The 10526-nt window shown below is 38.1% G+C and overlaps 1 protein-coding gene across 3 annotated transcripts; it reads left to right on the top strand.

Moving 5' to 3' along the window:
- Window positions 1-8828, top strand: LOC122881741. 3 transcript variants are annotated; one of them, XM_044208300.1, is made up of 5 exons: window positions 1-1646; window positions 3719-4069; window positions 5950-6219; window positions 7564-7620; window positions 7891-8828. In XM_044208300.1, the coding sequence occupies exons 1-5, from the start codon at window positions 1553-1555 to the stop codon at window positions 7998-8000; spliced, it is 882 nt and encodes a 293-aa protein (XP_044064235.1). In that variant the 5' UTR covers window positions 1-1552; the 3' UTR covers window positions 8001-8828. The 3 variants fall into 3 exon arrangements, with proteins under 3 accessions (XP_044064235.1, XP_044064234.1, XP_044064236.1); XM_044208299.1 differs by having other exon boundaries at window positions 7561-7620; XM_044208301.1 differs by lacking the exon at window positions 7564-7620 and having other exon boundaries at window positions 2-1646.
- The last annotated feature ends 1698 nt before the right edge of the window (window positions 8829-10526 follow it).

The following is a 10526-nucleotide window of genomic DNA, read 5'->3' as shown; positions in this document are numbered from 1 at the left end:
TATAGGCATTTCATTGTTTCAGGCTACAATGTGAAAGCATTCACATTCAAGGTTTTTTTTGTACATAACTGATGATTTAAAAATTAGTAATACTCATAACTTCACAAAGGGTCTAAGGAAATATATAAAACAAACAAAAACATTCATACATTTGTGATACAAATTATTCATATCCTGTCTGACCACATTAGCATAAGGTGTTTGTATGACTAAGCTAATATAAGCTAAGACGCATTTCCCCACATTTTAAAGAATATAAAAGTAATAAATGAAATGCCAAACATGATAGAATAGCATAAGCTTTTTATGATTTACATGAAAAGTTCTTTTAAACTGTTACACAGCTTTACCACAGGAAAGTGTAAAACCGTCCCAGAGAGCCCCCACCTGTGCACGTGGGTGTTTATTATGTATATCCTGTTGCAGAGATGGGGGTCTGCACACCTCTGCACATCACTGTGGTTTCCATTCAGAGTTCAAATGAAAAACACACAAATATTAAAGAAAAAACACTGCACTAGAACTATAACTTTTCTCTTGTGTGGGAGGGCACATGGAAGAAGTGCATCATTGTTTATCAGCAATGCATGGGCCTATCTGTCCTTATCTGGGAGGATAGTGAATTGTTTAAATGGAATCAATACACTGTAGTCTGATAATCTTTTAGTCACCCATGTTGGCAGTTGAAAAACAAGGTAAAGTGAACCCTGCATGCTAGACAACAATAAACGTCTGCAAGTGAATTGTAATTATAGATTAGCTTGAAAGTTCTTTCTTCACCTTGAAACAGAAGCAGACAGAACAATCTCTACTTAAGGTCCACTTACTCACCTGTTCTGGAGCTTTCGATAGCACGGTCTTCATCAGCAGATAAAACTTTTAGGACTTCTTGTTCATGTTGGCCTAAAATTTGAGCATAACAGTTCATTCTTGATCTTGGAAACAATAGAACAAGCTCCAATTACTTGCTTGCGATACAGTCAAAAGCTCCAGAACAAGAAAGTAAGTGGACCTTGAGTGGAGACTGTTTTGTCAAGTGCTGTTTCCAAGGTCAAGACTGAACTGTCAAGCTCAATTTTTAAGCCAACATGAACGAGTAGTCTTAAAAGTGCTCAAAGTAAAGGATAGTTTGAACATCTATAATTTCATGACAATTGAACAAACTTCTGCTGCTGATGAAGACTATCCGATACAGTTGAAAGCTCAAGAACAAGCAAGTAACTGGACCTTGAATGGAGATTGTTTTGTCAACTGTGTTATTCCACCATACTACAAAACACATGTAAAAAAAAAAAAAAAGTCCTGTTCTCCTTTATTCTTAAAGGCACAAGAAGAACCACCATATATCTAAATCTTCAATTCTTTGCAGAAGTTAAGAAATATCATCTTTGTACCATCAAAACAGTGTTAGTTTTTTTGTTTGTTTTTTTAACAGAGAAGTGACATCTTCCAGACTCTAAGGAAGTGGTGTAACAAACGCCTGCATGTGCTTCATCTGTCTGCACTCAAAGGAGGCAACGTCGTCATTTTAATTTGTCTTTTGTCTGGAGACATGTTAAAGATAATTTTATCTGAGATGCATCACAGCTTAAAAGTGACAAAATGGGGATGGATACAATGGCCGTTTCTCTACTTTATGGTCCCAGGTACAATTTATAAAGATTTTTGATTTGTAGATGAAAATGTGTGTGTGTGTGTGTGTGTGTGTGTGTTTGTGATAGAGATCCTACGTTTGACATTTACAAATTATCTCTCAAATCCAATGTTGAGGACAGACTGTTGATGGTAGTTTCCTGCAAGTGATCAAGTATTATTCAGGCATTTTCAAACTTTCTAGTGGTTTCTTTGCTGTGGTATTGATACAGGTGTGTGTACGCATACTCTCTGGTGTATTTGTATTGAGCTGTCTGTTTATTTTATTGGTTTTTATGTGTGTTATCTCTCACTGTGGAATTGTATTTCTCTCTCTGTGAAGCACTTTGTACTTTGTTTTGATAAGTGCTCTCTAAATAAAGTTTATTATTATTATTATCATAATTAGTATTTTTCATATATATAATGACAACGAGAATTGTCTCTGACTGACAACTGATCTTTAGTTGCTCAACTTGTTTTAGTTCTCCATTTTATGTTAGTGGACTGAGACATATCTTAACGAAATGTTTGTGAAGCAAATTACCTTTTTGGGGTGCACGGTGGCAGAGCGGCTAAAGCTCCTGCCTCCCAATAAGGAGATTGTGGGTTCGTGGGATCGATTCCCGGACCAGACCAACATCACACAATCTCTCTGGGTGGAGTCTGCATGTCCTCCCCGTGTTACCGTGGGTTCTCTCCGGGTTCTCCGGCTTCCTCCCACCGTCCAAAGACATGCATGTGTAGGTTAATTGATAACTCTAAATTGCCCGTATTGAATGAATGTGAGAGTGAATGGTTGTCTGTCCTTGTCTGTGTCTGTGTTAGCCCTGCGACGAGTTGGCCACTGTCCAGGGTGTACCCTGCCTAAGGCCCAAAGTCACTGGGATAGGCTCCAGTCACCCGCGACCCCTGACGGGACTAAGCGGTAGAAAATGGATGGATGGATGGATTTTGGGGTAATACTAATATCTAGAACATCATTGTTTGGCATTTTTGCCCTTACTGCATAAGAAATAGTGTAAAGGCAGACATGAAACAAGGGATAAAGAGAGAGTTATGCATCGAAGGGTTATGTGTTGTATGCCTTAACCATTTTGCTATCAGAACGCCCCAGATCATTTTCTTATTATTACTGCATGTAATAATTAGCATATAATAGCAATAATAGCATTAGGCCTTCACATTCTCTTTGAATCATTCTTTTATCCTCAGAAGTTTTGTCTTATTTTAAAAAGGTTTTTTTTTAGCATGTTTGCAAATCTTCCAAGATCATGCAGCAACTCTGGGCTAACATAATAAAAAATTAAGAACTTGTCATGTGACAACTTTTACTTGACAGGTTATCGGTAAATTCTTGGCTGCCATAGACCAGTGTTTTGGGAAGCGGAAGCCAATTTACAGTAGTATAACTAATTCCTTTAAAAAGTCTGATTTCACTTCTTCTCGATTTTTTACATATTATTTATGAAGAGAAAGTTTGTTCAAGTTTGGTAGCATGCAGTTTCTTGCTGCATTTCAGCTCCACCTGAGCTGTGCATCTCTTTGTCTAAATTTGGATTTTTGTTTTTTGGGTCCAGTAACTGCAAAGATGGTAGGACCCCAAACTTCAGTCTATAAAACATCCTTTCAGAAATCTATGGCTGAAGTCACAGATGTTACATCAATATTTTTCTACAGTTTGTTGTTTTGGGGCATGGTTTGTCCTACCTGTGAATTTAAGGTGCTCAAGTGCTCAACAGATAGAACAGTATTTTTCAGTAATCTGAAATGTAGAATGTAAGTGGCACTGCAGCTTTCACATGATTATAAATTCAGAATAGGTTTCTGGGTTGAGCTGAAAATTGGTTTATCAAATGTCCCAGTAAAAACCATAAACCACCAAAGAGACCAAGACCGCGGTCTTTGCTTACACCTTGTCAGTTGCTGCCTGTAGCTATATTCACAATCATCATAACATAATTTTAATAAAACACAAGCGGTTGAGCATTTTTGTAAAAGATACGGTGATGGTTACTTTTGACAGGAAATTATTTTTGGTTACCCAACATTCTGTCACTGTCATATTTCCATGGATGTTTTTCAGGTGCTTGCTCCCTGGTCACAGTCCACCAGCCTCCTGTGCTTACCACTGCTCTGGGTCATGATGTTGTTATGCCATGCACGATTTTCCACAACGAGACAATGTTGACCCCACCGGTTCTGTATTGGATGTACTTAACACAGAACACTGCGAATAGCAGACTGTGGATCCCCTCTGAGAAATATGAGGGACGCGTAGACCTTCTGGACAATAATGCAAACTCTTTTAACAAGTCCATACTCCTCAAGAATGTCCAGTGGGCCGACAGCGGAAAGTACCTGTGCAGACTCTCCATCATCACAGAGAATGACCGTTTCAGGAGGAAAGGAAATGAAACTCTCCTGATGGTTTATGGTAAATACAAGGTTTTAGATTTTTCATCCATCCATCCATTTTCTACCGCTTAGTCCCGTTAGGGGTCGCGGGTGACTGGAGCCTATCCCAGTGACTTTGGGCCTTAGGCAGGGTACACCCTGGACAGTGGCCAACTCGTCGCAGGGCTAACACAGACACAGACAAGGACAGACAACCATTCACTCTCACATTCATTCAATACGGGCAATTTAGAGTTATCAATTAACCTACACATGCACGGTGGGAGGAAGCCAGAGAACCCGGAGAGAACCCACGGTAACACGGGGAGGAGGACATGCAGACTCCACCCAGAGAGATTGTGTGATGTTGGTCTGGTCCGGGAATCGAACCCACGATCTCCTTATTGGGAGGCAGGAGCTTTAGCCGCTCTGCCACCGTGCACCCCTTAGATTTTTCATTTCCAACGTATTGCTGTAAAGGGGGGACCAAATGTCCTCACAGGGAGAAAAAGACATGAGGAAATATTACCAGTCTTAACATAGATGTTCATCTCAGGCTTCTGTAGGGTGTGGCTCAAGTTCAAGACAGAACTGGAACAAAGTTTTGGTTTGTCAGGATGATTAAGAAAATCATTTATGCATTTATTTAGAAAATTAACTAAAATGTACCTGTATTACAATGTAACATGGAACTCTGGTTTGATGTTAAAGGAAATTGACAATCCTTGTGCTCCTCTAGCACCTACACGAAGACATATTTGAAAAATCACAATGTGACAATTGTCACTGTCACATTTGAATTTTAGGGACATTTTTTGTTTATTTTAGACTTTTTGGCCACATTAGCGGGATGGACCTAGGGATGGTAATTTTGGTCCACCGCTTTGGTCCAGACTGAAATATCTCAGCTGGTGAACATGGTCAACTATACCTGATAAATATCAGCATGTAGCTTTTAGCTCAAAGCCCCGCTGTACATCACAGAGCCACTAGCGTGGATGTGCACTATAGTCAAGTTAATGTCTCACCCTGAGGTAAGAGTTATGGCTAAGCAAAGGCCAAGTTTAGTACTTATATTTAGGATTAAAGATTAGGATTATTTAATCTACAGTTTTGGTGAGAGTTAAATTCAAAATTAGTGCTTTTAGGATTTTAGGGTTGAGCATAGAATTAGGATTGAGTTTGTGTGATTGAGTGTTTGTGGTCCAGTCTGGGATGAGGAGGTATTACAGGTCATTGTCAGATTTCTGCAGTAACCTGATTTTGGTTTTCTGTGTCAGGAAACCCAGTAAACAGAGGTCAAACCTGATTTATCTTGGCCATGCATATGCTTAACCATGTTTTTCTAAGAGGAGCTCATATGCAGGACAAAGTCTTCAAATGAGGAAAATAACACAGAAAAGATTACTTATATTTGTGTGTAAAATAATTCAAATGAAAGTCCTAGCAAATCTTAAACTGAAATAAATAAGTCCAAATATATCAGTTACTTGCCTGTTTTCGAACTGTGCCAATAAGAAAGAAACTCTATTTATATATCACTAATACAGTTCAAATAAGCCAGCCTCCAAACTGTGGTAACCAAAGAGAAGAAATCTGATTGCTAACAAACTGCATGTAAACAAGTATTAAAAAGGTGATTGCAGAACATGTAAAAGGTTTCTCCAATTTCTTGCCATAAGATCATTTTTGAAGGCAAAAAAAATATCTATATCGATATCCAGGTTTCTCATATGCATGTAAGTACGAACACAGGTCTTCGTGGTAGTTGTGGTAAATTAAGTGAAATGCCACACTGTGCAGTGACAAGTTTAGAGGTTAGGGAAGAATTTCATGAAAATAGACAAAACGTGCAATACAAATGTTTGTGTTTCTGAATATGCTTTCTCATGCTGTGTATCTGTCTGCATATCTTTTCAGACACCATGATCTTTAACCTCACCAGTCACAATGACTCTCTGCTTTGGTGTCAAGTAAACGTGACCCTGGATCCTGGATTTGTTTTGTCCATTTTTCATGATGGATGCAAACTCCAAACTGTTGACTCTGCTCCAGGAGATGCTGTCACAGCTCTGCCATATGTCACACTCTCTGAGGCCGTTTCTCTGAGGAGTGGAGGGAAATATGAGTGTCAGCTGCACCTGGACAAAGATCTAATAACAAAAAGCATCTTCCACTACCATCCACCTGGTAATAATCTCCCTCCTGATCTCATCTAGTGTTCATCCATACACATTGCACACTTGCTGCTCTGCACTCCTTAGTTTTTGCCAATTAAGAACAGAAAAGTTTCATCTTAAACTAGGAGTAATAAGAAAGAAAAGCTATGCTGCATTTCGTCTGTACTGTTCTTTCCAGCAATCACCTGTCGATTTGACTTCTTAAGAAGGTTTTTGAAGGTGGCACTCTTATCTTTGATCAGTAACGCACACATTATCTACCAAGTTCTTTCTCTACTTATTCAAAACAAACCACCATTTATCTGCTGCTTCTTGTTAAGATTGATACATCACTATCTAATAGTAAGTGAAACCCAGAGTCTTTGTTCCATGCAAAAACATATTGCAAAATTTTGTTGAAGTTCAATATTCAGTTAATCAAATCAAGTGGGTATCTTCCAAAATTACAGACTTTTTAATATGAAATTCCTTTCATGAAGGAAACACTGTCCAGGGAAACAAAAGAGGACATTTCATGCTAAAAACACTGTAACTTTGGAAGATACCCATTTGACTTGACTGCTGAAGCTTCATATTAACTTCAGATAAACTTTGCAATATATTTTTTGCATGGAATGAGATCTGTGGATTTTCTCCCCCATCACTCACATTAGAAGCATGTTAGAAAGGGATCTTTTAATGGCCAGTATGAACAGGAGGAAGGATTACAGAAAGCAAAAAGTGTTTCAATGTTCATGTGGGCATGTGAGGATTGTTTTAAGACAGACTTGGGAAAAATGTGAGCCCATCCTTTAATACTAAGTCCTTTCTTTTGAGTCATAATGTACAGTCACTTTATTATCAATTGATTCTAGTCTACAGTTTTCATTGCAACAGTAGTTTTTGCTTTTACCAGAGAAAATCAAGGAATTCTGTCCTCAAGACCAAAAACTGGGTGCTCTTTAAAGTTGCTCATCAATATACGAACCTTTAGCTGTACTGCAGATTACAAAAAACACAAATGCTACCATAAATAGTGTGGTTGGAAATGCTCTTTACCCTGTTATAGCAAATGTTCGGCCTGTTGTGTCATACATGTCCTGCAGGTTTAAACACAATCTTCAACATCAACAGTTATCTATTCCCAACAAAACACCCTGTCTGAACATATTCCCATATCTGAATAAAAGCTCGTCTCCCCATCATTGGCCTAAAGAGAAACTAGAAAAGCTTTAAGCAGGAAAATATCAGTGAATATTACTTTAAAGCTGCACTAGGCAGTTTATAGTTTAAAATGCTTCTTTGCCTAGAAATCATGCAATATATCAACATTAAAGTGAAGACTCGTTTGATGTAAATGTTTTCTCCTCAGCAGCTGAAGAAGGTGAAGAGCCTGAAAACGTTTCAGTAACACTTTCAATAACTGTCTCCGGTAAGTCTCCTAAACAGCAGCAAGCGCTCACTTTCTGCTGCTTATGTTGTTTAGGAAAAATGTTTCATGTTTTGTTTTAATGATGCTACTGGGGTGACAGAATTTGCATTGTCTTTTTCATTTCTTATCTTTTTTTGTAATTTGGGTAAACTTTCCCTTTAGTTTCAATTTGCTTTTACAGGAGAAAGGATAACAATAAATCCAACACTGCATTAATGTGTGATTTAATATTAGGATTATGCTTCATATCAGTGGTTTTGTGTTTCTCAGAGCATGTGGTGGGGTTTCCAGAACCGTGGTTCCTGTATGTGGGTCTCCTCCTGGTGCCCTTCACCATCTTGATGGGCCTCGTAACTGCCCTGCTGATGTGCAGAAGCTGAGTTTGTCAACATCTGGCTGGAACGGAGAGGCTTCAGCTTCAGTCAATTCAAGTTAAAAGGGGAGCTCACTCTGAATGAAAATATTATTCATGCAAAAATTAGCAGACTACTGTCAAATATTTACATGCTGCATCTTAATTCAGGCATGAATTACCCTTCAAAGTCTTAATACATCATAATGGTTCAACTAGGCTGTCACATTTTAGAAATGTGGCTTCTCTTTTTCTTTCCTTTCTCTTTGTCTCAGCCCCTGAACTGAATTGGGATGCAGCAAGTGATGAAATATCAGTGTCAGATACATCATGTTATTTCTGACACTGAAACATGGTAGCTAAACTTTTTGGCAAAATGTGTTAAAGGCATTAAAATAACCCCATGAAGGATTTTAAAGTGGAGGGGGCCTGTAACTCAAACTGTAAAATACTCTATGTCTCTATAATATACTGTATATGCATTTAAGGAAGACATAATTGCAAAAAATGTCTTATTCCAAATATTTAGTGGGATAATCTATATCTATTGTCTCCTATGCCTAACCAATTACAACTTCAATTTATATTCTAATACACAATGTGAATTGTATTTAGCTGTGAATAATACTGATTAGAATGGTGACAGAATATCAAAGTGCTCATATATGCATATCAATATGAATAGACTACATTTATACTCTAATTTATTCATTCTTACTGCTCTTTGGTTGAATATGTATAGTCTTATGTGTAAATGTGTACTCTTTTCTACAGTTATTGACATCAGTTCCTTCACAACCCTTTCTGTTCCCCTGCAGTGAAATAAAGTATGTATCACCTTTTAATGGTTACTGAGGGCAGTTGCACAAAGGGGCAATTTTTTTTCTTTACTTATTAAAACATTTTTCTATCATTCGTGTGCTAACTAGAGATACACCCATGTGGCATTGGCTTAACTTTAAGCATTAACCTGAACCACAAGTAATCAAATGAGCAGATTTCAAAAGCAAAATCTGTAGCCTAGCTGAAACTGACAAAACTCAAATGACCTCTTAATTCAAATGTATCATCTATCAATGCATCAAACTTGATTTTTTTTTTTTGTATAAGAATCAATAAGTTTATATAAAACAAGTTCATCCTCAGTGCGTCTTACTGGGAGAATAATATTCATCCTCACTGGTTGCTGTGATTGAAGTTAATCCATATATTTAAAAAGATGAAAAGGGATGTTGGTGGAATTAGGGACAGGAAGGTCACCCACACAGAGATTCACAGAGGCGTGGTGCATTTGTCAGGGCGAGGACAGGGATGCAATCTGCACAGTAATCCTCACTACTGGCATAATGAAATAGCCAAAACGAGAGATCAGCACACACACACGCGCTCAGTGGACTGATTTCCCTCTGATCTGAGTCAGAGAGCAAGTCAGTGCACCTGTGGTCATGTTACATGTGGTTGTGTGAGGGTGTGTTTGTGTGCATGTGCTTGTATATGTGGGCTGACTGAGTGAGAAATGCAACAGTAGCTTGAAAAGTGGGGTTTAAAACAGTTTCTAATGTCAGACAGGCTGAGAACAGGACACAGGTGCGGCGAGTAAATGAGAAACTTTGTAGTTATGAGTGATTTAATAACAAACATTTAGTTTTAAGGTGACTGTCCCTTTTAAAATGCAACAGACATCCACTAAATGTGAGATATGAATTTAAAATTAGCTAAAGCAGTGGGAATATCTGAAGACGATAAGACGATCCTTTACCATTTGTTAAATATTAAAAAACATATTGTATTAAAGAGACAGTGAGATGTTCACTAATCAGGGGCTAGTTCAGAAACTTTTGAATGAAGGGGGCAGACTGGGCACAGTTTTAAAGAAACGCATTTGTAAAATGACTAAAAGTGTGTTATGACTCAAATTTAAAGCCCTGGTTCTTGGCAATAATGAACTGTATTGATAATATTTACACTGTTTATTCTGTGACAAATAAACAACATTGTATATTCTAACAGGAAATAATATCAAAATATAGCTGCCATTTGTAACTCCAAATAGCCTACAAACATGGACGGATTATGAGACAACAGGCCCCTGGACACAGGTTGACCCCCCGTAAGGAGCAAGACACCAAACTGAAAGACACACAAAACGACTACAAACGACCACAAACTACAGCCTCAAAAATTATCATAAAGTTGAATCAATGCCTCTCTAAACCAGTTTTAACAAGAAACTGAACATTATAACCTTCATGAAGGGAGGATTTACTGCTGGACACTGAGTGTAAAAGCGGGTGATGTTGTGTTGGCTTCATGGTGGCACTGTCGTGTCACTGCTACTAAACAGCAACAAGAACGAAGAAGTTTGATTAATAGCTTTACCGTCCCAGTGACAAGATGCCACAGCACTTCCCTTTCTTTGATATTGGAGGGTTTTGATGACAGTAACTCTGAAAATAAAGATGTGTCTGAAGAAACTGATGATGAGGATAGATTTTTTTTTTCCCAGCCACTTGATGAATCAGATCATTCAGAAGCAGATTCGGAGCATAACAAT

The sequence above is a fragment of the Siniperca chuatsi genome, linkage group LG9, assembly GCF_020085105.1.
Source record: "Siniperca chuatsi isolate FFG_IHB_CAS linkage group LG9, ASM2008510v1, whole genome shotgun sequence".
Classification (NCBI taxonomy): domain Eukaryota; kingdom Metazoa; phylum Chordata; class Actinopteri; order Centrarchiformes; family Sinipercidae; genus Siniperca; species Siniperca chuatsi.
The sequence above is the reverse complement of the archived record's forward strand: the minus strand, read 5'-3'. Positions and strand labels throughout refer to the sequence as shown.

Bases quoted from the DNA above. Each gene is read 5' to 3' on its own strand.
- LOC122881741 (XM_044208299.1), top strand. From the start codon at position 1,553: ATGTTAAAGATAATTTTATCTGAGATGCATCACAGCTTAAAAGTGACA. The intron at 4,070-5,949 runs GTAAATACAAGG...ATATCTTTTCAG, and splicing joins AACTCTCCTGATGGTTTATG to ACACCATGATCTTTAACCTC. The intron at 6,220-7,560 runs GTAATAATCTCC...TTTTCTCCTCAG, and splicing joins CTTCCACTACCATCCACCTG to CAGCTGAAGAAGGTGAAGAG.